Genomic DNA, 27,291 nt, shown 5'->3' with positions numbered 1-27,291 from the left:
CTTCCTTTTTTTACATTCCTTTTTACATTTTTTATGCATTTATTTCATTTCATCTTAGTTTGTTCAGTTTGCTTACCCACTGTTTTTTTCAGGTTGTTTTTCTTCAGGTTTGCACTTGCTGCTGTTCAATATTCAGTGTATTCACACCTAATCTGTACTAATGCTTTGTCTTTCAACACACCATTAACATATTATTTGCCTTTGCTCCGTGACCTTTTGGTCAGCTATGTGGCCTGGTCCAATCTGCACCTTCTCCTTTGTTATCTCTTGCCCCACCCCCACCTCACTCGTTTATAATCTGTGACTTTTCTAATATTTGTCAGTTCCGAAGAAGGGTCATTGACCCGAAACGTTAACTCTGCTTCTCTTTCCACAGATGCTGCCAGACCTGCTGAGTGATTCCAGCATTTCTTGTTTTTGTTTCACATTTACTATGACTCGCTGTTTTCTGCCCTTAAGCCAATTTTTTATCCAATTGGACACTGACCCTCCTATTCCATGAGCCTCAATTTTGTTAACCAGCCTTTCATGTGGTACCTTATCAAACACTTTCTTAAAATCCGTATGAACAACATCCACCGCATTCCCTTCTGTTACTTCATCAAAAAATTCAATTAGATTAGTCAAGCATGATCTCCCTTTTACAAATCCATGCTGGCTCTCCTTTCAAAGTGTCTATTAATTTTGTCCCTGATTATTGATCTAAAACCTTACCCACCACAGATGTTAAACTAACTGACCTATAGTTGCAAGGACTGTCATTTCACCCTTTCTTGAATAAGGGTGTCAACATTTGCCACTCTCCAAACCTCTGGCATCTCCCCCATATCTAGGAAGATTAGAAGATTACGGCAAGCCCTTCCGCTATCTCCACCCCCACTTCCTTTCGCAACCTGCGATACAAGCCATCCGGACCAGGTGACTTATCTACTGTAAGCACAGCCAGCCTCTTTAGTACCTCCTCCCTCTCAATATTTACCCTATCCATTGCCTCTACTCTCATCCGCTTCCTTAGTGAACACTGAAATAAAGTACTCATTAATGTAACATTCAATGCAAATAAATTCGCGCCACACAAGTGCCAGGCAATGAACATCTCCCCATGACATTCAATGGCATTACGATCGCTGAATCCCCCACTATCAACATCCTAGGGGCTACCATTGACCAGAAATGGAACTGGAGTAGCCATATAAATACCGTGGCTACAAGAGCAGGTCAGAGGCTAGGAATCCTGCGGTGAGTAACTCACCTCCTGACTCCCCAAAGCCTGTCCACCATCTACAAGGCACAAGTCAGGAGTGTGATGGAATACTTTCGACCTGCCTGGATGGGTGAAGCTCCAACAACATTCAAGAAGCTCAACACCACCCAGGACAAAGCAGCCCGCTTGACTGGCACCCCGCTTGACTGCCACAAACATTCACTCGCTCCACCACCGACGCACAGTGGTAACAGTGTCTACCATCTACAAGATGCACTGCAGCAATGCACCAAGGCTCCTTAGACAACAACCTTCCAAACCCGCGACCTCTACCAACTAGAAGGACAAGGGCAACAAATGCATGGGAACACCATCACCTGCAAGCTCCCCTCCAAGTCACACACCATCCGGACTTGGAACTATATCGCCGTTCCTTCACTGCCGCTGGGTCAAAATCCTGGTACTCCTTTCCTAACAGCACAGTGGGGTGTACCTACCTCACATGGACTTCAGCGGTTCAGGGCAGCAGCTCACCACCACCTTCACACGGGCAATTAGAGATGGACAATAAATGCTGGCCTAGCCAGCAATGCCCACATCCCATGAATGAATTTTTAAAAAACATTAAATATTCTAGTCTTGTCCTGCACCTCTAAGCAATAGGGACCACTTCATCTCTTACTGCCAGCAAACTATTTATATGTCGGTAGAAGATTTTTAGGTTCCCTTTTATGTTGACTGCCATTCTATTCACATGTTCTCTCTTTGCCAGTCTTATTTTCCCCTTCACTTCCCCTCTCAACTTATTGTATATGGCCTGGTTCTCATTTGAAGGATTCACCCGACATGCATCATACACCCTCGTTTTTTGTTTCATCATAATCGCCATCTCCCTCGTCATCCAAAGAGCCCCGTTTTTGGTTCCCTTACCTTTCGCCCTTGTTGGAATGTACCTAGCCTGTACCTGAAGCATCTCTTCCATAAAGATCACCCATTGTTCCAATACAGCTCTTCCTGGCAGTCTTTGGTTCCATTTTACTCTGGCTAGATCACTTTTTGTCGTGTTGAAATCAGCTCTCTTCCAATCTAGATGTTCTACCTTATTTTGTTTCTTGCTTTTCTGCATTACTGGTCTAAACTTTATGATACGATGATCAATCTTACCCAAAGTGCTCCCCAACAGACACTTGGTCCACTTGGCCCAGCTCATTTCCCAGCACCAGATCCAGCAATGCCTCCTTTCTATAATAAAAGCAAAATACTGCGGATGCTGGAAATCTGTAATGAAAACAGAAAGTACTGGAAATACTCAGCAGATCTGGCAGCATCTGTGGAGAGAGAAACATAGTTAACGTTTCAGGTCTATGACCTTTCATCAATCTATTTAGTACCCAGTTCTGATGAGTATTTCCAGCACTTTGTTTTTGTATGCCTCCTTTCTAGTTGGGCTGAGAACACAGTGATCAAGGAAGTTCTCCTGAACACATTCCTGCCCCTTTACCCTAAAATTATCTAAATCGATATTTGGGTAATTAAAGTCTCCCAATATCACCACTCTGTAGTTCTTGCACATCTCCGATTACCCTGCAGACTTGCTCCTCTATCTCTCTCATTATTTGGAGGCCCATAGAATACCACTAGTAGCATGTTCATACCCTTTTTGCTTCTCAACTCTAACCAAATGGATTCTGTTCTTGCACCCTCAAGACACTGCAATGTCTTCCCTAATCAATACTGCCACCCCACCTCCCTTTATTCCTTTTCTCTTTTCTGAACGCTTTATATCCTTGCATATTAAGCACCCAGTCCTTGCTACTTTTAAGCCACGTTTTTGTTATTGCCGCTACATCATATTGCCATGCTGCTATTTGTGCTTGTAGCTCACCACACTTATTCACCACACTTTGTGCATTTACACACATGCATTGTAATCCTGTTTTGGCATTTCTCATAGCCCCTCTCAGTCCACTCCCATCTAATATGGAACTACTCCCCTCTCGAATACTGTCCAACACTCTCACATTATGCACTCACATTTCCTCTTTTCTAGTTCTGTATGTTGGTGCCCATCCCCTGACAATTTAGTTTAAACCCTCCCCAATCACACTTGTGAATCTCCCTGCGAGGACACTGGTCCCAGTCCCTGTTGAGGTGCAACCCATCCGTTTTGAATAGGTGCCTTGTACCCCAGAACTGGCCCCAATGCCCCAAGAATCTGAAGCCTTCCCTCCTGCACCATGCTTCAAGCCACGCATTGATTCTCCCTACCTTGCTATTTCTACTCTCGCTAGCACGTGGCACTGGGAGTAATCCATAGATTACTACCTTTGAGGTCCTACTTTTTAACTTCCTCCCTAGCTCCTGAAAATCTGACCATAGGACTTCAATACCTGCCTTTGCTATGTCGTTGGCACCAATGTGTACCACAACTTCTGACTCGCTCCTTTCCCCCTGCAGAATATCCTGCACCCTCTCCATGATGTCCTTTACCCTGGCACTAGGGAGGGAACACACCATGCGGGACTCAGGATAACCTAGAAATGCCTATCTGTTCCCTTGACTATGGAACCACCTATAACAAATGCATTTCTGAATTCTGCTGCTCCCTCCTGTACAGTTCCATGGCCATTGGTGCCATGGTCTGGACTGCACGCTTTCAAGGTGTCATCACTCCCAGCAGTCTCCAAAGCTGAGTACCGGTTTGAGTGGCACAGAACCTGAAGACTCCTGCACTTCCTGCCTCTTCCGGATGGCCACCCACCTACTGCCTGTGGGTTGACCACCTCTTGGAATGCATGATCCAGAAAACTCTCCTACTCCCTGATTCCAGCTGCCCCTCAAGCTTGGAAACCCTGAGCTTGACCTGAAGCAGCTGGAGACACTTCCTACATAAGCGGTCCCCCAAGACACATGAAGTTTCCTGAAGTTCCCACATGGTGCAGGAATTGCAAGCAACTGGTCACAGTTGCCCATCCATGATCTAAACAAAAACCCCCTATTCCCTTTTAACAATCCATTTAGTGTCCTGTTTAAACTATCAATTTTAATTAATACCCCGAGTCCTGCTGTGCTTATACTCTTATTACAATACATACTGTTATACTACCGATTGAATATTTTAAATTTCCCAGCTCCTAACTTGAACAAGTACCCTAGTTTAGAGACAGAAAATAGAAAAATACTCAATCATTTACCTTCTTTCCTGTGATGTCACACCGTGATTAAGTTCAAAACGCAGTTGGTCAGCACCTCCCTCTCAGGCCCACATGTTTATACTGCTGACGGTCTCATTGTACTCTCTCTTAGGCCTGCTCCTTTATACTGCTGCTGGTCTTACAGTGCTCTCTCTCAGGCCACTCCTGTAAACTTCCACCGGTCTCGCTGTGCTCCCTCTTGGCTCGCTCATTTTATACTGCCGCCGGTCTCACAGTGCTCCCCTCTCAGACTCGCTCCTTTATACTGTTGCTGGTCTCACTGTGCTCCCTCTCAGCTCGTTCCTTCATACTGCATCTGGTCTCGCTGTGCTCCCTCTCAGGCCCGCAACTTTATATTGCCGCCAGTCTCGCCATCCTCCCCTTTGGCCTGTTACTTTATACTGGTTCAAGCACTGACCCTTGAGGAACACCACTGTCTACCATCCTCCAGTGTGAAAAACAACCATTTACTATGATTCGCTGTTTTCAGTGCCTAAGTCAATTTTTTATTTTTATTTATTTTATTTAGAGATACAGCACTGAAACAGGCCCTTCGGCCCGAGTCTGCGCCGACCATCAACCACCCATTTATACTAATCCTAAACTAATCCCATATTCCTACCACATCCCCACCTGTCCCTATATTCCCCTACCACCTACCTATACTCGGGGCAATTTATAATGGCCAATTTACCTATCAACCTGCAAGTCTTTGGTGGTGGGAGGAAACCGGAGTACCCGGCGAAAACCCACGCAGACACAGGGAGAACTTGCAAACTCCACACAGGCAGTACCCAGAATTGAACCCGGGTCGCTGGAGCTGTGAGGCTGCGGTGTTAACCACTGCGCCACTGTGCCGCCCAATCCAATCCAATTTGACACTGACCCTCCTATTCCATGTGCCTCAATTTTGTTAACCAGCATTTTATGTGGTATCCTATCAAACGTTTTCTTAAAATCCATATAAACATCATCCACAGCATTTTCTTCATCAACCTTCTCTGTTACTTCATCAAAAAATTCAATTAGATTAGTCAAGCATGATCTCCCTTTTACAAATCCATGCTGGCCCTAATTAACTCAAACCTCATAAATGTTAATACTGCCAAGATCCATGTTAGACAGATTTTGATTAACAAATACTACAAGAGTCACTACAACTTTACAGTAAAAGTAGTGGTGAGGCTACCAGCGCTCACCATTGAGTGTAAATTGGACAGCAACTTCCCGCAATTGTGCATGCAGAGTTTAATACAGAAATCAGGAAGTTGCTGTCTAAATTACCCTGCTCCACAGGCTTTGCTATAACAGTATTTCACCGAGAATCAACATTGACACACATAAACAATGCCAAGTTTCTGTACTTGTGATGGAAACCTACTATATGTGCCACAAAAGTTATGGCTTGCTCATTCCAGTGCAAGTAAGTTTTTAATGGCGTATTAAGTCTTGATTGCTGTCAAACACCCTCTCTGGCACTGAAAATTAACTTAAGAGCGAAGCCTCATCCCTTCAGATTAAAATTGTTGCCGATTTTAAAAAAAACATTTTGCTGTAAACTTATTCTTTCCATCTCTTATCACTCTCTTATCCCATCTTTCTTACCTTTTTACATTTTGTTTTCTGTACATTTAGCACTGAATTAACTATTTTAACCTACAATTGCTAGTTTAGACTCTGCATGGTTCATTAACGATTCTTCAATCTGACTGGTCAAGGGGACACAGTTGCTTGCCCTGTTCATACTTCCCAGATCCCTCTAGAGGCAACTGTGCCAAAATGGCTTTCTACTCCAGTAGTTAACAGTGCAAAACCCTGGGTAATTGTAAGTGTAATGCATGGTTGGCGCCATTTGTTCACTGCTGACTACAAAATTGTTCTTGGGAAATAAACAAATCTGGTGACAGATGAGAATAACGGCAACAATTCCACTACTACAATCAATGTTCATCTCGGTGTTTGGAAATCTTAATTAAAATAAAAAGGACAAGATTGCCACAATTGGCAAAATGATCATGGCTTTAGAGGATTGCATGTGTTTGTATCAAATGGATTTGGAATAAAACTGAATAGCAGCCACCTTATTGACAGCATTTCAGGCTTGATTCTTTTGCCAGCAGCACATGGTCCAACTTGCTGACTACCTACATTTTAATCAGGAGCTAACCCAGTAAATAACAATATTACTTTGTGACTAACTCCCTCTGATGGATACATATGCAATTGCACAATACAACTCTAAAATTACACTACTGCTCCAATTTCAAATGCGTAAAATAAAAAGCCTCCTTTGGATTAAGAAGAAACTGGAAGCTCATACAAAAAAATTTATATTCCCTAATCAAGATTTATACCAATTTGTGTCCTTTTTTTTTTAAAGAAAACATCTCTGGTTTTCAATAGCCCAGTCTGACAGGAAGAAAAATGTCATGGCTGGCTGTAAGACTAAGCACAAATTGCAATTTGACACTCAGATGCCATAAAGGTGTTGGATCTGAGAAATGGAAAATGTCATACCGCTGTAGTAGGGGTTCTCTTCTGAAGTTGGGTGTGACACATTGGTGGATCTCAACAGAAAGCTTTGTTCTTTACCTGTCCTGTGTCATAACTAACCCAGCTGTGAAAAAAATGTATTCCAGTCTCTTGTACTGACATCCCACTTACCTTAATGTTCACATAGATTTACCACTACAACTCAAAAAAATGTCTTAATCCAAAAGAGGCCTTTTATTCTTAGACATTTGAAATTGGAACAGTAGCGTAATGTTAAAGTTGTATGGAGTAATTGCATATGCATCCATAAGAGGGAATTTGTTACAAAAGTAATACTGTTCTTTAAAATAGGTTCATCGTAAATTTAACTGCTGCAGAATTAAACATTTTTCCACCTTGGGTTTGAAGACATCACATATTAAGTAGTTAAGTACAGCATTTTTTTTGATTCATTCATGGGATGTGGGTGTCGCTGGCCAGGCCAGCATTTATTGTCCATCCCTAATTGCCCTTGAGAAGGTGGTGATGAGTTGCCTTCTTGAACCGCTGCAGTCCATGTGGGGTAGGTACAGCCACAGTGCCGTTAGGAAGGGGGGTTCCAAGATTTTGACCCAGCAACAGTGAAGGAACAGCGATATAGTTCCAAGTCAGGATGGTGTGTGGCTTGGAGGGGGACTTGCAGGGTGGTGGTGTTCCCATGCATTTGCTGCCCTTGTCCTTCTAGGTGGTAGAGGTCCCGGGTTTGGAAGATGCTGTCTAAGGAGCCTTGATGTGTTGCTGCAGTGCATCTTGTAGATGGTACACACTGCTGTCACTGTGCGTCGGTGGTGGAGGGAGTGAATGTTTGTGGATGGAGTGCCAATCAAGCGGGCTGCTTTGTTCTGGATGGTGCTGAGCTTCTTGAGTGTTGTTGGAGCTGCACCCATCCAGGCAAGTGGTGAGTATTCCATCACACACCTGACATGTGCCTTGTAGATGGTGGACAGGCTTTGGGGAGTCAGGAGGTGAGTTACTCGCCGCAGGATTCCTAGCCTCTGACCTGCTCTTGCAGCAACGGTATTTATATGGCTACTCCAGTTCAGTTTCTGGTCAATGGTAACCCCCAGGATGTTGATTGTAGGGGATTCAGCAATCGTAATGCCGTTGAATGTCAAGGGGAGATGGTTAGATTCTCTCTTGTTGAAGATGGTCATTGCCTGGCACTTATGTGGCGCAAATGTTACTTGCCACTTATCAGCCCAATCCTGCATATTGTCCAGGTCTTGCTGCATTTCTACACGGACTGCTTCAGTATCACAGTCGCCGCGAATGGTGCTGAACATTGTGCAACATCAGCGAACATTCCCACTTCTGACCTTATGATTGAAGGAAGGTCATTGATGAAGCAGCTGAAGATGGTTGGGCCTAGGATACTACCCTGAGGAACTCCTGCAGTGATGTCCTGGAGCTCAGATGATTGACCTCCAACAACCACAGCCATCTTCCTTTGAGCTCGGTATGACTCCAACCAGCAGAGAGTTTTCCCCCTGATTCCCATTGACTTCAGTTTTGCTAGGGCTCCTTGATGCCATACTCAGGCAAATGCTGCCTTGATGTCAAGGGCAGTCACTCTCACCTCACCTCTTGAGTTCAGCTCTTTTGTCCATGTTTGAACCAAGGCTGTAATGAGGTCAGGAGTTGAGTGGCCCTGGCGGAACACAAACTGAGTGTCTCAGAGCAGGTTATTGCTAAGCAAGTGCGGCTTTTTAGCACTGTCGATGACACCTTCCATCACTTTACTGATGATTGAGTAGACTGATGGGGTGGTAATTGGCTGGGTTGAATTTGTCCTGCTTTTTGTTTACAGGACAAACCTGGGCAATTTTCCACATTGTCGGGTAGGTGCCAGTGTTGTAGCTGTACTGGAATAGCTTAGCTACGGGCGTGGCAAGTTCTGGAGCACAGGTCTTTAGTACTATTGCCAGAATATTGTCAGGGCCCACAGCCTTTGCAGTATCCAATGCCTTCAGTCATTTCTTGATATCACGTGGTGTGAATCAAATTGGCTGAAGTCTGGCATCTGTGATACTGGGGACCTCAGGACGAGGCAGAGATGGATCATCGACTCGCCACTTCTGGCTGAAGATTGTTGCAAATGCTTCGGCCTTATCTTTTGCACTGATGTGCTGGGCTCCCCCATCATTGAGGGTGGGGATATTTGTGGAGTCACCTCCTCTAGTTAGATGTTTAATTGTCCACCACCATTCACGGCTGGATGTGGCAGGAGCTTAATTCTGGTCCACTGGTTATCGGATCGCTTAGCTCTGTCTATCGCATGCTGCTTATGCAGTTTGGCACGCAAGTAGTTCTGGGTTGTAGCTTCACCAGGTTGATACCTTACTTTGAGGTATGCCTGGTGCTGCTCCGGACATGTCCTCCCTGCATTCTTCATTGAACCAGGATTGGTCTCCCTGCTGAACAGTAATGGTACAGTGGGGGATATGCCGGGCTATGAGGTTACAGATTGTGGCTGAGTACAATTCTGCTGCTGCTGATGGCCCACAGTGCCTCATCGATGCCCAGTTTTGCACTGTTTTAGTTTTTAGTTTTCGAGATACAGCACTGAAACAGGCCCTTCGGCCCACCGAGTCTGTGCCGACCATCAACCACCCATATTATACTAATCCTACACTAATTCCATATTCCTACCACATCCCCACCAGTCCCTATATTTCCCTACCACCTACCTATACTAGGGGCAATTTATAATGGCCAATTAACCTATCACCGATGAAGGGTCACTGACCCGAAACGTTAACTCTGCTTCTCTTTCCACAGATGCTGCCAGACCTGCTGAGTGGTTCCAGAATTTCTTGTTTTTATAACCTATCACCCTGCAAGTCTTTGGCATGTGGGAGGAAACCGGAGCACCCGGAGGAAACCCACGCAGACACAGGGAGAACTTGCAAACTCCACACAGGCAGTACCCAGAATTGAACCTGGGTCGCTGGAGCTGTGAGGCTGCGGTGCTAACCACTGCGCCACAGTGCCGCCCACTGCTAGATCTGTTCGAAATCTATCCCATTTAGCACAGTGGTAGTGCCACACAACACGATGGAAGGTATCTTCAATATGAAGGCGAGACTTTGTCTCCACAAGGACTGTGCGGTGGTCACTCCGACCAATACTGTCATGACAGATGCATCTGCAGCAGGCAGATTGGTGAGGACAAGGTCAAGTATGTTTTTTCCTCTTGTTGTTTCCCTCACCACCTGCTGCAGACCGAGACTAGCAGCTACATCCTTTAGCATGTCAGAACCAATGCAGAGTCCCTACTATCTTACCTTGACTTGTCAATTCTCATTAATTTAAATACACAACCTGTTTAGGCAATCTCATTCAAACACAGCTCTTTTTGGTTAAACTGATCTGCAATCTGTCTTGCACAAATTTTACTTCTAGCATTTTCATGTCAACAATGATCCTCATATTCCTGCCTTATAATAATTTTGCTAGTTTCCAAACTGCCCATAAGCAACTGCAAGTGAGATCACGATCAGTTAACTGCACTCAGTTTGAAAGGTTTAATTGTATTGATCTTGCGTCCTCTAAAAAACTGGTTTTAGACAGGGTTATCTCATGTCGCTTTGAACCATGAGCGAAAAACAGTCTTTCCACATTCTTGGGACTTAAACAGCTTTCTATTTATAGCGTCATCCAGTTCCTCATATTGTACACTCACCTCCAGTTTCTTTTCCAGTGATTCTATTCGGTCCTTCTTGCTAGCCAGGTTGGCACGAGTGTACCTGTTCTGTCCAGGCAGATACAGCACCTGACTGTAACATTCTTCCCATACCTGGTTGTATGCGTCAAGAGGAAGGTCTCCATGCCCCATACCATGTTTTACAACCTCCATCTCCAGAGTCAATAAATCACTTGCCTGAAAAAAAAATGCATGCAGTAAATATGTTGCAGACTCTTACTATTAGAGGCATTATTGCTATCACAGAGACATGTCAGAGGGAGGGGCAGGACTGGCAACTCAATATTCCAGTGTATAGAATCTTCAGGCATGATGGGGGGAGGGGAAAATAAAAGAGTTGGTATTTCACTGTTGATCAAGGAGTCAATTACTGCAGTAAGGAGGATGATATCTGAGAAGGTTCCTCAAATGAAGCCATATGGGTAGAACTTAAGAACAAAAGGGGGCAATCACTTGGCTGGGCATATACTACAGGCCTCCGAATGGTCAGGAAGAGATAGAGGAACAGATATGTTGGCAAATCTCAGAGAGGTGTAAAAATAATAGGGTAATAATAGTAGGGGATTTCAACTTACCTAATATCAACCAGGATAGTCTCAGTGCAAAAGGCTTAAAGGGGGAGGAATTCTTAAAATGCATACAGGAGAACTTTTTGAGCCAGTATGTAGAAAGTCCTACAAGAGAAGGGGCAGTACTGGGCCTAATCCTAGGGAATGAAGCTGGACAAGTGGTAGAGTATCAGTGGGGGAACATTTCATGGATAGTGACCATAACACTGTAAGATTTAAGGTAGTTATGGAAAAGGACAAAGATGGGCCAGAAATAAAGGTACTGAATTGGGGGAAGGCCGATTTCAATTTGATAAAAACAGGATCTGGCCAAAGTGGACTGGGAGCAGCTACTTGTAGGAAAGTCTACATCAGGCCAGTGGGAGTCATTCAAAGAAGAAATAGTGAGGGTTCAGAGCCAACATGTACCCATTAAGGTGAAGGGTAGGACCATCAAGTCCAGGGAACCCTGGATGCCAAGGGATATAGAGTATTGGATTAGGAAAAAAAAGGAGGCTTCTGGCAGATTAGGAGCACTGAAAACAGCAGAGGCATTAGAGTATAGAAAGTGTAGCGAGGTAATTAAAAAAGTAATTAGGAGAGCAAAGAGGGACATGAAAATACATTGGCGGTCAATATAAAGGAAAATCCTAAGGCGTTTTATAAGTATGTTAAGGGCAAGAGGATAACCAGGGAAAGAATAGGGCCTATTAGGGACCAAAGTGGCAATGTGTGTGTGGAGATGGAGGACATAGGTGAGATTTAAATGATTACTTTTCATCTGTTTTCACTATGGTAGCTGTAGAGAACAGGGAAGGGGATTGCGATATACTTGAACATATTAACATTGAAAGGGAGGAAGTAGTAGATGTTTTAGCTGGCTTAAAAATGGATAAATCCCCAGGCCCTGATGAGATGTACCCCAGCCTGTTATGTGAGGCAAGGGAGGTGATAGCAGGGGCTCTGACACAAATTTTCAGATCCTTTCTGACAATGGGAGAGGACTGGAGGACAGCGAATGTGGTACCATTATTCAAGAAGGGTAGCAGGGATAGACCAGGTAATTACAGGCCGGTGAGTCTAACATCAGTGGTTGGGAAACTATTGGAAAAAATTCTGAGGGACAGGATTAATCTCCACTTGGAGAGGCAGGGAATAATCAGGAATAAAAAGAAGAAATGCTGGAAATACTCAGCAGGTCTGGCAGCATCTGTGGAGAGAAGCAGAGTTAACATTTCAGGTCAGTGACCCTTGTTCAGAACTAGCAAATATTAAAAATGTAGAAGGTTATAAGCAAGAAAAGCGGGGGTGGGGCAAGAGATAACAAAGGAGAAGGTGTAAATAGGACAAGGTCACAGAATAGCTGACCAGAAGGTCGTGGAGCAAAGGCAAACAATATGTTAATGGTGTGTTGAAAGACAAAGCATTAATACAGATAGGGTGTTAATGGACTGAAAATTGAACAGCCGCAAGTACAAACATGAAAAAAACAGTGGGTAAGCAAACTGAACAAACTAAGATGAAATAAAATAAAATAAACACAAAAAAAATATTAAAAAAAGGAAGAAGAAAAAAATAACTAAAAATAAAAGTAAAATGGAGCCCGTCATCCTCTGAAAATATTGAACTCAATGTTCAGTCCGGCAGGCTGTAGTGTGCCTAATTGGTAAATGAGATGCTGTTCCTCGAGCTTGCATTGATGTTCACTGGAACACTGCAGCAATCCCAGGACAGAGATGTGAGCATGAGAGCAAGGCGGGTGGGGGTCTTGAAATGGCAAGCAACCGGAAGCTCGGGGTCCTGCTTGTGGACTGAATGAGGTCTTCCGCAAAGCGGTCACCTAGTTTGCGTTTGGTCTCCCCAATGTAGAGGAGACCACATTGTTAGCAGCGAATACAGTATACTAAACTGAAAGAAGTACAAGTAAATCGCTGCTTCACCTGAAAGGAGTGTTTGGGGCCTGGGATAGTGAGGAGAGAGGAGGTAAATGGGCAGGTATTACAGCTCCTACGATTGCAGGGGAAGGTGCCATGGGAAGGGGACGAGGTGGTGGGGGTAATGGAGGAGTGGACCAGGGTGTCACGGAGGGAACGATCCCTTCGGAATGCTGACAGGGGAAATAGGGGAAGATGCGTTCGGTAGTGGCATCACGTTGGAGGTGGTGGAAATGGCGGAGGTGGAAATGGCGGAGGATTATCCTTTGGATATGGAGGCTGATGGGGTGGAAAGTGCGGACAAGGGGAATCCTGTCGCGGTTCTGGGAGGGAGGGGAGGGTGTGAGGGTAGAGGTGCAGGAAATGGGCCGGACATGGTTGAGGGCCCTGTCAACCAATGGGGGGAATCCTCGGTTGAGCATAAAGGAAGACATATCAGAAGCGCTGTCATGGAAGGTTGCATCATCAGAGCAGCTGCGTCGGAGATGGAGAAACTGGGAGAATGGAATGGAGTCCTTACAGGAGGCAGGGTGTGAAGAAGTGTAGTCGAGGTAGCTGTGGGAGTCAGTGGGCTTATAATGGATATTAATAGACAGCCTATCACCAGAGATAGAGATAGAGAAGTCGAGGAAGGGAAGGGAAGTGTCGGAGATGGACCATGTAAAGGAGAGAGGGAATAATCAGGGATGGTCAGCAAGGCTTTGTCAGGGGGAGATCGTGTCTAACTAACTTGATTGAATTTTTCGAGGAGGTGACTAGATGTGTAGATGAGGGTAAAGCAGTTGATGCAGCCTAACATGGACTTCAGTAAGGCTTTTGATAAGGTCCCGCATGGGAGATTAGTTAAGTAGGTAAGAGCCCATGGGATCCAGGGCAATTTGGCAAATTGGATCCAAAATTGGCTTGGTGGCAGGAAACAGAGGGTAATGGTCAAGGTTATTTTTGCGAGTGGAAGCCTGTGACCAGTGGTGTACCACAGGGATTGGTGCTGGGACCCTTGCTGTTTGTAGTGTACATTAATGATTTAGACGTAAATATAGGAGGTATGATAAGTTCACAGATGACACAAAAATTGGTGGTGTCGTAAATAGTGAGGAGGAAAGCCTTAGATTACAGGGCGATATAGATGGGCTGGTAAGACGGGTGGAACCGTGGCAAATGGAATTTAATCCTGAGAAGTGTGAGGTGATGCATTTTGGCAGGACCAACAAGGCAAGGGAATATACAATGGATGATAGGACCCTAGGAAGTACAGAAGGTCAGAGGGACCTTGGTGTACTTGTCCATAGATCACTGAAGGCAGCAACACAGGTAGATAAGGTGGTTAGGAAGGCATATGGGATACTTGCCTTTATTAGCCAAGGCACAGAATATAAGAGCAGGGAGGTTATGATGGAGCTGTATAAAACGCTAGTTAGGCCCCAGCTGGAGTACTGTGTACAGTTCTGGGCACCACACTATAGGAAGGATGTGATTGCATTGGAGAGGGTGCAGAGGAGATCCACCAGGATGTTGCCTGGGCTGGAGCAATTCAGCTATGAAGAGAGACTGAAAAGGCTAGGGTTGTTTTCCTTGGAACAGAGAAGGCTGAGGGGGGACCTGATTGAGGTATACAAAATTATGAGGGGCATTGATAGGTTAGCTAGGAAGAGACTTTTCTCCTTCGCAGAGGGGTCAATAACCAGGGGGCATAGATTTAAGGTAAGGGGCAGCAGGTTTAGAGGGGATTTGAGGAAAAGTTTTTTTCACCCAGAGGGTGGTTGGAATCGGGAATACACTGCCTGAAGTGGTGGTAGAGGTAGGAACCCTCACAACATTTAAGAAGTATTTAGATGAACACTAGTATCTCCATAGCATACAAGGCTACGGGCCAATTGCTGGAAAATGGGACTAGAATAGTTAGGTGCTTGATGGCCGGCACAGACACGATGGGCCGAAGGGCCTGTTTCTGTGCTGTATAACTCTACGATTCTACGATTATTGGACATTGTATTATATTAAGATTTTTTGGCTTGATAAATTATAACAGCTATTTTAGAAAATTAAAACAATGCACTGTATAGGTTCTACTTCAAATAGCTCCAAACCTGAAACTCTATACTGAGGGTACTGACTTGTGTTTTTCTAGTGTGTCTTGCCATTTTATTCACCAAAATATTAAATGAGTAATTTTGAATGAAAAGCCAACAATGTCAAAATACACTTGCTGTTGTCTTTTTTCACTGCTTTCACAGGCCGTCCAGGTGAAAATGGAAGTGGATTTGAAAAGAACGTTATTATTTTATTGTCACAAAAGCAGATGACTTTAAGAGTATCTGGTTCTATGTGTATGAGTCCATTCTTTCATTACATTAGTCTTGCCAAACTCTGTAGCACACTATTGCAAACATATTACTGACATCCAGTGGCACAGAGTGGCAACACTTGCAGTAATCTTAAGTTTGCAATTTTCCTACCAAGTGGATCTTGAAACTGGTGCCATAAACCATAATTAAGGTATTTTTTCATGAAGGGTAGCAGTAATATGGGTTAACAATATACAATATTTCCCAGCCCTCCTTTCACTTTAAAAAATGTTACTTAGATAAAAATTCATATTCGTCAGCCACCTGGGAAAACAATGAACTGAATGCCCTGCCTGGGAGGGTGGTAGAGGCAGGTTGCCTCACATCCTTTAAAAAGTACCTGGATGAGCACTTGGCACGTCATAACATTCAAGGCTATGGGCCAAGTGCTGGCAAATGGGATTAGGTAGACAGGTCAGGTCTTTTAATGCATCGGTGCAGACTCGATGGGCCGAAGGGCCTCTGCTGCACTGTATTATTCTGTGATTCTGTGAATGCTTAAATCTGACATTTTAGATTTTTTCATGCAAAAGCTTCATAAGGAAATTTCAAACATTGTGGCGCGAAAATGCAAAATACTACATTTTTGCAATTACAGTTTATACAGTCATTCAGATTATAGGGCTTCTGATAAACAATGGGTTATCTTTAAGGAAGAGATGCTTCACGTACAGGTTCGTGTTCCGACCAAGGTGGGAGAAATGCACTGTTAATTCAGTCCCACTACTCCATAGGCCACAACATATTAGTAAAGCTTCCTACCTACTGAAAAATAGCCAAATTAAACACTCTGTTTGTCCCCCAGAATAAAGCACACCAAACCAGGTTTCTTTAAACAAAAAGGAAAAAATAAAATGATTGAGTTTATCCAGCTCTGGTAGAATGTTTCCGGTATGGTGAGGTGTCCCAGAGTCAAATAGTCAGATGCCACTCAGTCTCCCAGGCGAGGTTGTTGAACAGTGGGTGATGGATAGACGTTCAAGGCAATTTGTCTGCAGCAGGCGTCAAACAGGTCTTTCAGCAAAGGGTGTAGCAACAGGTCTGCTTGAGTTTTGAAGTAGCAGTCCAGCAAATGAAGCTTTCTTGAGATTTCAGGATCTCCCAAAATACAAGAGGCAACAGGAAGCCTGAGGCACGGATTCTTCAGAGGCTGGAGGCAATAGAAAGCTCCTATACCTTCCGAATGCAGGGGCTTCTTTGCTGCAAAGCAGTTTTTCTCCAAAGAGAGCAGCAATTCTTCTTTTCCTGGGTCTTTTCCTCTCCAGGGAGACCACAGCCACAACTCAAATGTAGGATTTCTTTCCAAGAGATGCAAGTCATCCTTTTCAGAAGTAGTTCTTTTTCATTTGCTCCAGGCAGGTTAAAGCAAAGAACTTATTGCATGCAGCTTGTCCAGCTCACTGGTCTTTTTTCACAATGCAAAAGTGAAACTAAAACATCAACAGACCAGTCATGTGACAATCATAAATCCTGACCTGCCATTCCTCTAAGTTGCTTGGAAACAGGTGTCTTACAGTCTGTGTTTCGCTCAGTTCAAACACCAAGTTTCAGCATTCAATCTTCAGAGAAAAATCCTTTTTCTCAGTTTTTAAAAAAAATACGTAATTCTAAGCTTTCAATAAAAAAAAACTTGTGACACTAGGCAAATTCCAACAAGGATGAAACCTTTATAAAGCATGATTAGACCCCCAACTGAAGTACTGCGTCCAGTTCTGGTCACCACACTTAAGGATGTGAGGATCCTTGACAGGGTGCAGAGGAGATTCACCAGAATGGTTCCAAGGATGGGGGATTTTAGTTACAAGGTTCGGGTGGAAAAGCTGGGATTGTTCGCCTTAGAATAAAGGAGATTGAGGGGAGATTTAATAGAAGTGTACAAGATTATGACAGCCTTCGATAAGTTAGACAAGGAAAAGCTGTTCCCATTAACTAATGGTACATGGAATAGTGGACACAAATTGAAGGTTTTGGGCAAGAGAAGCAGGTAAAATACGAGGGAGAACTTTTATTATGCAGGAAGTAGTAATGACCTGGAACTCGCTGCCCACAAGGGTGGTGGAAGCGGAGAGAATCAATGATTTCAAAAGGAAATTGGATAGCCACTTAAAGGAAATAAACGTGCAGGGCTATGGGGATCAAGCGAGGGAGTGGGACTAACTGCACAGCTCCGTGGAGAGCCAGCATGGACTCAATAGGCTGAATGGCCTCCTTCTGTGCCATAAATGACCATGACTTTCTAATTATTATTCCTGGTCCATGCTGGACTGGCATATCATTACTAGTTTAAATAATACAAAAATTGAAGGACCGAAGAGCTAAGGTTAATATGCAGCTATAGCTGTCCAAAGGAACAGTATTACCTTTTCCAGCTACAAGCGTAATTTAAACTCTATGCGCTATGTCCCCATATCCTTTTGATAATACCCAATAAATGGTATGACAGTGACTGACCACTTCTTTGTCCAAACCAAAGTGCTTCAAATACAATCGTACTAATCCAAGTTTTTCACAAACTCTCCATTACTTATAAACTGCATGGTGCTTTTGCGAGAGTTAGAGTTCCCACAATACACAGGAACAAAGGATAAAGTGTTTACCCAATTTGATTCAAGGACCCTTCAAATTACTATGACAGTATACATAGAATCATAGAGCATAGAAGGAGGCCAATCAATCCATCATGTCTGTGGCTCTTTGAAAGAACTATCCTATTAGTCCTACTCCCCATCTCTTTCCCCATAGCCCTCTAATTTTTTTCTCCCGTCACGCATTCATCTAATTCCCTTTTGAAAGCTACTATTGAATCTGCTTCCAACATACTTTCAGATAATGAATTCCAGATCACAACAATTCACTGCGTAAAAAAAATTCTCATCTCCCTTCTGGTTCTTTTGCTAATTAACTTAAATCTGCACCTTCTGGTTACTGGCTGTCTTGGCACTGGAAACAGTTTCTCTCTACTTACTCTACCAAAATCCATTCAAGTATCTATCTAATTCTCTTTTGAAAGATACTCTTGAATATGCTTCGAACACCCTTTCAGGCAGTGCATTCCAAATCATAAATCGCTACTAAAAAAATCTCATCTCATCTCTGATTCTTCTCCTAATTACCTTAAATCTGTGCCCTCTGGTTACTGACCCTTGCGCCACTGGAAACAATTTTTCCTTCTTTACTCTATCAAAACTCTTCATATGCTTTTGAAAACCTCGGTCATATCTCCTCTTAAAGTTCTCTACTCTCAGGAGAACCTTCTACAATCTCTCCACATAACTGAAGGCCCTCATCCCTGGTAGCATTCGAGTAAATCTCCTCTGCACTCACTCCAAGGCCTAGACATCCTTATTAAGTGTGGTGCCCAAGACTGAGCACAATACTTCAGCTGAGGCTATAACTGTGGCATAACCTATACTTCAATTGCAACATCCAGGCAGATCAGTTTTTAAGAAATTAGTAACAACTAGTCAGCCATTTATTGTAATTTTGTGCCTATATACCCCAAAGCCCCTTATGATTTCCATACTATCTGAAAATAAACAAGTTGCACTGCCCATCCAAGCTACTGATCCCAGCAGCATTTCAATGATCAGGACATACCAGCAAATTAGATTAAAATGTAATTAATTCAGGCAGCTGAACAGATAAGAGATAACTGAAAAGCTTTACATCATTAGTTTGGATATTTAATATAAAAGAGATTAACCTTACTCCAGATCTAAAAATCAACTGCATTGTTCAGTCCAGTACTTTTCAATTGTAGGGTCAAAAATATCATACAATTGCAAATGAAGACAAAATTCTACATGAAACTTATAAAATGTAACACCAGCACTTGCCATTCGCAATCTCAAGGCACATTTTGGAATGTTGCACTTTTCCTTTCAAATTGTTTTATTCATCTTATACTATTTGAAAATGCAATGCATGTACCTTTGTACTAATTTCAAAATTCTACACTGATGTATATGCAGGGAATTTTTGATAAAGGGACAGGTTTTTTAAGATGCATGGCATTTTTGGAGCTTCATTCCAATGTCGGATTAGGTAGCAAGTACACGAAAAGGAATGCATAAGAGAATTCAAGAAAATAGAAATTTTGCAAGGGATATTTCAACAACAGTCCAAGGAATAAAAGACTACCTTTCATTCAGAAGGCTCATACTTCATGATGGTGTTTGGGGTGCATATACTGAATTCATTTCCATTAACTTTTCTTTTTGCCACAAGATTGTCAATACCTCTGATATAAAATTCAGTATTTCCTTTTGAAGCAATGACATGGGTGTCGAAAGAATGTATTTTTACTTTTTTAAAAAATACTTTCTGTACTTAAAACAAATTTTAAACTCAGACATTAAAATGATTAGCTTATAGCACTCTTTTCTTTGCTAGTTATGAAATTTTAAACCTCCTCCCATTCTTCTATTATTGCTACAAGTTGCTTGCATTCTGACAGCCGAGAGTCATAGAGGAAACAGTGACTGTTGACTTGTGGGATGGGCAATATAAAACTGAAGAAAAACATTTCATTCATCAAACCTAATCCTTCCGCACACCATACACAATTTACCAATCACTGGATTTTACCCTACCCATTTAACACCTGAGGGAATGTTGAGCATAATTATTTCCTAATTCTCAAAGGTAGTTAAGCAATGATCCAGATCAGGGTTGTCCAACATACGGCCCACGGGTCACACTCCAGCCCGCCAAAGGTTTCGGTCCGCCCGCCAATCGTGGTGCGCTTCGTTCTGACCCGCCAATCAAGGCGTGCGCTTTGTTCAGGCCTGTCAATCCTGGGCGCTGACCAATAAAAACTGTTGGGAGAGGTAGGTGAACTCTTTGAGGTGGCAGCGAAGAGGAGAGCTCTATGCATTTGTGGCGGAGAAGGGAAGTTGGAGTTGGTAGCGGCGACGAAGAAGGGGAGTCGGAATTGGTGGAGAAAGGAAGGGGAGAGAGGAGCTCACAGGGACTGTGTGGTGGGGGTGGGGAGGTGAATTTCTGCTCCTGGTGCATGGTGGGCGAAGGGAGGAATTGTTGAAGAAAATCCAGTAATTTTTAAAAACCCAGTCTGCCCTATTTCATATACCCAGATTAGAGTCATGGAACTTGGCCAAGATAATAGTTGTGTGTTGGGAAGTATCAACCAGGGAAAGCATAAGACCTGTTGGTAGTTTTATAACCATTTTGAAGTTGAGTCACTTCCCTCTCATAGTTGGCAGCCCATGGATACAGCAAGAAAAGGAAGATTGATGCTGAATATCGAGCATTCAAATGCTCTTGGAACAATAATTTTTTTTTTTAGTAAGATAAATTTTTAATGCCTTTATCTTTCAAAATTTGCTCACTGGCCCCCTACTGGGCCGAGCAAAAATCGTAATGTGGCCTTGCGCCTGAAAAGGTTGGACAACCCAGATCTGGATTATGATCTTTTCCCCCATCGCCTTTGTTCAACCCTGACCTGATGCACTCCACTAACACCCACAAAACCTCACCTGCTGCTCTTCCCTACAACAGCAACACAGAAACCATTGTGAACCCAGCAGTGTTGAATCCCTATTAGCTCCAATCTCATCCCCAACCAGATATTCATCCAGTTTCTTTCCAAAGAAGTTTACTGACTGACCCTCAGCTGTCTTTTCCAGCATATCTACTACTCAGTAGAAAAGGTCTCTTCTAACCTCAAGTACTACCTGTGGAGTTATTAATTTTAATCCTGTCTCCACTATTCGGCCCACACTAAGAAATAGCCTGCTTACATCTCTACCACCCGGAATTTTAAAGTCCTGGATAATATATCCACTTATTCTTTTATCCCAATGGAAAATAACACAAGCTCCACGTGTCGCCTTCAGAATGAACAGTCTGGAATTATTCCCCTTCCAAGTTGGAAACTTTAAAAAAATGCAATTTTTTCTTCAAAATCTTTTCAGATTTTACTCACTCAATGGAACGTTCCATCACCCAAATTTATCAGTTACAAGTTCTATTTGAAACATTACAATAGTTAACAAACCTTTTTCATGTCTTCTTTACTGATCTTTTCATATCCATTGTGTTCCAGGAAAGCAATGTGCTCAGCATTACTGGAGCTTGATCCTGCTCCCTTCCCTCTTTTACCAAACAGGTCTACATACGGATGATGAAGTGTATCATAGTGTAGCATGATAATCATTTCTTTCTTCACCATCTCTTCAGCTTTCTGCATCTCAGTCAGGGGTGGCTCAACATTCAGAGGCCGTAAGATGGTTTCATTTACCTAAAATTAAAAGAAAACGTGGCTTATACACTACAATTTTATATTTTGAAAGAACATTTCCATAGTTACCTGTATAATGCCTAAACTTAAAAATTCTAAAAACGTGATTCATAGATCTTTCACCATGTTGCTATTGCTAGCTTTTCATAATGCAATTCTTTCACTGATTGGATAGTCATCCTTTCAACTTGCCGTAGGATGATTTACTAGTTTTCAATTCCAAGTTCACTTTCTGCCTATTTTTAATATTAAATCGCAAGTTTTATACTCACCTCTGTAGGTCTTGGAAGACTTCGCTGTACTGATTGGTGTCTCTTTTTTAATTCCCTCTCACGTTCAGCATCTTTCATGGCCTGAATAGGAAATAATGAAAAACGTGAATCTTCCAAACACAAATTTGGCTTTCAAATACAAATGCATGCTAAACATACTGTACTATTCCACTGAGCTATCAGCAGGTCATTAGTTAAAGAACATACCAGTTTCGAGAATTCAAATATTGGCCATGTGATCCAATGTAACTATTACTATTAAAATGCAATTCAGTAAATTCAAGTACAATGCACTGCACATTCACAAAAACTTTGAAAAACGACTTTGGTAGAACTTTTGAAGGAGCTTACTTGTCTACGAGATTCTACATCAGCAGCATCTTCGATGAAGTTATCTTCTGTCTCCTGTTCCTCAAGCTCACGCTCTGCATTCTCTGGGAGCACAATTTCAAAGTCATTCTTTGGAGTAGGAAGGTTTAGCAGACCCATTCGGAGTTGATCTCGATGTTCTCTTTCCTACAAGTAAAATCGATTACAAGTGTTGGGGCAACAATTGAAAAGTTCAGAGTGACAACACAATGAGCTGTAGGCTTGATAAAATCTCGATGTTGGATTTCAATACTGTATCTTTAATATGAGCCGCATGGAAGATGGCAGGATCCCCAAAGACACATTGTACAGCGAGCTCGCCACTGGTATCAGACCCACCGGCCGTCCATGTCTCCGTTATAAAGACGTCTGCAAACGCGACATGAAATCGTGTGACATTGATCACAAGTCGTGGGAGTCAGTTGCCAGCATTCGCCAGAGCTGGCGGGCAGCCATAAAGACAGGGCTAAATTGTGGCGAGTCGAAGAGACTTAGTAGTTGGCAGGAAAAAAGACAGAGGCGCAAGGGGAGAGCCAACTGTGCAACAGCCCCAACAAACAAATTTCTCTGCAGCACCTGTGGAAGAGCCTGTCACTCCAGAATTGGCCTTTATAGCCACTCCAGGCGCTGCTTCACAAACTACTGACCACCTCCAGGCGTGTATCCATTGTCTCTCGAGATAAGGAGGCCCAAAAGATCTTTAATATCATGAAGACTTGTAAAAAAAAATTAATATCATGGCCTAGATGGAAATCTAGCTGAGGAGCGATGATACCTTCCCACTAAATGAAGCCTCCCCTCCTGGCTATACCTGCCACCACTTGTGCCACCCAGATCGTCAAAGTGGCAGTATGGCTATTGCAAAATAGCACCTTGGTCTGTCTCCTTACTCCTCTGGCTCCTTCTCCTCCTTTGAGCATCTCACCTTTGTTCCACACTTATTGCCTCATTTAAAAAGTTTGCTCTCTATTGCTCAAATGCAACAGGTAGGTTGGAGGGGAATGGAGGGAAGGTGGGGATGTGAGAGGGTAATGGGATTAATGTAGGATTAGTATAAATGGGTGGTTGATGGTCGGCACAGACGCAGTGGGCTGAAGGGCCTGTTTCAGTGCTGTATCTCTGAATAAAAAATAATAAAATAACAAAACAATTTTCACCGTTATGTTCGCTGCTTTCCTCCCTCAGCTTCTGCACAAAGCAACTTCTCATCCTCGGCGATTTCAACCTCCATCTCAATTCATCAAGAACACAAGAAATAGGAGTAGACCATATGGCCCATCAAGCCTGTTCTGCCATTCAATACGGTCATGGCTGATCTTAGGCTTCAACTCTGCTTTCCCGCCCACTTGCCATATCCCTTGATTCTGAAAGACCAAAAGTCTGTATATTCCAGCCTTAAATTTATTCAACGATGGAGCATACACAATCGTCTGGGGTAGAGAATTCCAAAGAATCACAAGCGTTTCAGTGAAGTAATTTCTCCTCATTTTAGTCCGAAATGATCAGCCCCTAATCCTGTGACTGTGCCCGTGTGTGTTAGATACCCCGACCAGCAGGAACAACCTTTCAGTGTCTACCCCATCCAGCCTCTTCAGAATCTTGTATGCTTCAGTGAGATCGCCTCTCATTCTTCTAAACTCCAGAGAACATAGTCTCAATTTACTCATCATAGGACATCATCCCAGGGATCAATTTAGGGGGAGGGGGGGGGGGCGGGGGAGAGAGAGAGAGGGGCGGGGGAGAGAGAGAGGGGCGGGTTGGGGGGGGGGAACAGAAAGAGGGGGGATGGGTGTGGAACACAGAGAGAGAGAATGACACGGTGGGGGGGGGGGGGGGGGGGTGGAGGGAGGAACAACACAGGGAGGAGGAAACACAGGAAGAGACAAAGAGAGAGATCAAGATCACTCCTGCCGGATGGATATCTATCCAGAATACTCTGCATCGCTACATCAAGTGTGCCGCCTACTGATTGACTACTTATGCAAGCAAAACAGCGCCAGGCATATCACTAAATTAGTTTTCAATATAGTGACAAGAAAGTAAGTCAATAAATTTGTCTTCTTATTTAAAGCTTCTTCACAAAAATGCACATTTGTTCTTGTTTTTTATCAGTAAGCTAACTTTTTATTGCCTTTATCTTTCGAAATCTGCTCACCTGCCCTCCAGGCCGAACAAAAATCATAATGCGGCCTTCTGACCGAAAAGTTTGGACAACTATGCTCTACTCCAATCCCCTTTAATCAAGGCCAAAAGCCATCTTCCTTCCTATTTGCTTGCTGTCCCTTCATGCTAACTTTGTGTTCCTTGTATTAGCATACCTACCTCTCTGAACATCAACACTTACAAGTTTCACACCTTTTAAAAAATATTCTGCTTTTCTCTTCTTACGACAAAAGTGAATAACTTCACACTTGCCTACATTATACTACTCCTGCTATCTTGTTGCCCACTCGCTTAACCTGTCTTTATCTCTTTGCAGCCTCTCTGTATCCTCCCCAGTTTACCTTTCCACCTACCTTTGCATCATCAGCAAACCTAGATACATTACTCTGTCTCTTCATCCAAGTCATTAATATAGATTGTAAATAGCTGAAACCTCAGCACTGATCCTTATGACACTCCACTATTCACTACCTGCCAACTTGAAAATACCTCATTTATGCCCACCCATTGTTTCCTGTACATTACCCCCTCCATCCATGCTCATATATTACCCCCAACTCCATGAGCCCTATCTTGCCTATTAACCTTTTGTGTGACACCTTATTGAATGCCTTTTGGAAAACCAGGTATATTACATCTACTGGTTCCCCTTTATCTACCCTATTAGTTACATCCTCAAAAAACTCTAATAAATCTGTCAAACAGGATCTTCCCTTTAGTAAAACCATGTCAACTTGTTCTGATCATACTGTGCTTTTCTAAATGCATTAAGACTTCCTTAATAACAGATTCCAGCATTTTACCAACGATAGATGTTCGGCTAACTGGCCTGTAGATCCTCACTTTCTCTCTCCCTCCCTGGATATTTGACAAAATTATTGACTCAGCCATGGACATGGGGGCAATTAAGCTGTATATGAAGTGTACAGCCAATCTAATGCCATCAAAACACATATCTCTGCATAAATAAAGTAGTTACGCACACAAACATCAATGGGGAACAACACAGCTGTATTAGTTATCTAGCAAGCAAAATATTATGCGATGTCAGAATAGAACTAGCTACATCACGTCACGGGGTAGTAAATGACCTTATTGGATGATCTCTGTGGATTCACACTGTCAGGATTGCAAATTCATCCAATAAACCATGAAACCCAAAGAGAGGATTGTTATTGTGGTCATTGAGGTGAGGCAGTAGAAAAACCAGCAATAGGAAGACAGACCATTTCTTCCACTGCTGTTGTCACAAGACAATTTAACTCGTGATGGTCTCTGTGCAACTTCTCCACCTGCTTGTCATATGTATCGGAAGACGGCAGCCAACAATAAGGCAGTGATCTCCAAATCAGGAAAATTTTATAGGGTGAAGCACATTGTACTTCAGAAGTCATGTAACTCAGAAAAGCAGAGTGGGACAGGAAGGGACAGAGAGATTAACGGTAAGGAGCCAAAACTAGTTTATTCAACTTGACAGGCTGAGAGACCAGGAATACAGCAACAGCAGAATCCCTCATGGACAGAATGTCATTTGCTCAACAAAGCTAATGACAAAATTAGATGAACACAATTACAAACAAAGAGTGCCCTTCAATTCCTCCAATAAAGTGATTCTCTTAAATTCACTTATGTCTATATCTTAGTCCATCACTGTCGATTTTGATTCAGCTCTGACAAGCTAATTAACAACAGCTGTTCTGCAAAACGTTGAGCGGTTATTACTGCATGTATTATTCAGTTACAAAATGTTTAGTCACTATCTGTAAAATTATACTCTAAACTAACCAATTTATATCCAAGCCAAATCTATCACCTGTTAGCAAAGGTGCACTTTTAACATTAATGTAATTATGATACAGACAACTTTCAAATGACATTGCCACTCCGCTTATCTGCCTTCAAACTGGAGAGTAAATGATGCACATTACAGTTACTGACCTTTGACATACTTAGCTGCTAAGTAGTTGCTACATAGCTGCCAGGTTATTTTAAAACATAAGCTTAAAAGCTTGAAGCAGCGGTGTCCAACATTTTCCCTTGGGGGTCACATTACAATTTTTGCCTTACACAGGGGGCCGGTGAGACTATTTCAGAAAGATAAAAGGTATTAAAAATTTATCTTACTATTAATCAAAACAAAAAATGTGCATTTTTGTCATGAAGATTTAAATGAGGAGACTAATTTTTGACTTACTTTCTCTTCACTATGTTGGACACTGATTTAGTGAGATACCTGGCATTTATGGTTGCGTAAGTAGTCAATGTTTGCCCGCAAACTTATAGCAATGCAGAGTATTCCAGATAGATGTCCATTTGTCAGGAGTGATCTTGATCGCGCTCTCTCCCACTTCTCTCTCTCTGTGCACGTCTCTCTCGCTCCTTCCCTCCCTCTCGGTGTTATGGCTATGTCATCTCCCCCGCTTTCTCTCTCACTGCCCCCACCTCTCTCTCTCTGCCCCGTCTCTCTCTCTCACGGCCCCCTCACCGCCATCCTTGGAGGAATGAAATGCCATTTTTAAATGCGTTTCATTACAAAAAGTGAAAAAAAGATGAATTATTAAAACACATTTACACACTCATTCCCATTCACTCTTTACATGTAGCTAATACAGATTGGCTTTGTACCATCTTTGCATTCAGATATCTCAAAGCAATGTTAGATTCTAGACAAAGCATCCACAATTATATTACTTTATTTATTTTATTTTATTTAGAGATACAGCACTGAAACAGGCCCTTCGGCCCACCGAGTCTGTGCCGGCCATCAA

At 42.9% G+C, this 27,291-nt stretch overlaps 1 protein-coding gene across 1 annotated transcript in view; it reads right to left on the bottom strand.

Annotated features, from left to right (window-relative positions):
- cdc5l (CDC5 cell division cycle 5-like (S. pombe)) overlaps window positions 1-27,291 on the bottom strand; it is a 78,394-nt gene that overhangs the window by 10,243 nt on the left and 40,860 nt on the right. The window contains exons 11-14 of the mRNA XM_068024406.1: window positions 22,343-22,507; window positions 21,992-22,072; window positions 21,477-21,719; window positions 10,613-10,810 (exon numbers count right to left, since the gene is read on the bottom strand). Coding sequence (XP_067880507.1) covers window positions 10,613-10,810; window positions 21,477-21,719; window positions 21,992-22,072; window positions 22,343-22,507 — 687 coding nt within the window. The remainder of the gene's footprint in view (window positions 1-10,612; window positions 10,811-21,476; window positions 21,720-21,991; window positions 22,073-22,342; window positions 22,508-27,291) is intronic.

Source organism: Heterodontus francisci, chromosome 3 (genome assembly GCF_036365525.1).
Source record: "Heterodontus francisci isolate sHetFra1 chromosome 3, sHetFra1.hap1, whole genome shotgun sequence".
NCBI classification, from domain to species: Eukaryota; Metazoa; Chordata; class Chondrichthyes; order Heterodontiformes; family Heterodontidae; genus Heterodontus; species Heterodontus francisci.
This window is presented reverse-complemented; position numbering and strand designations above follow the sequence as displayed.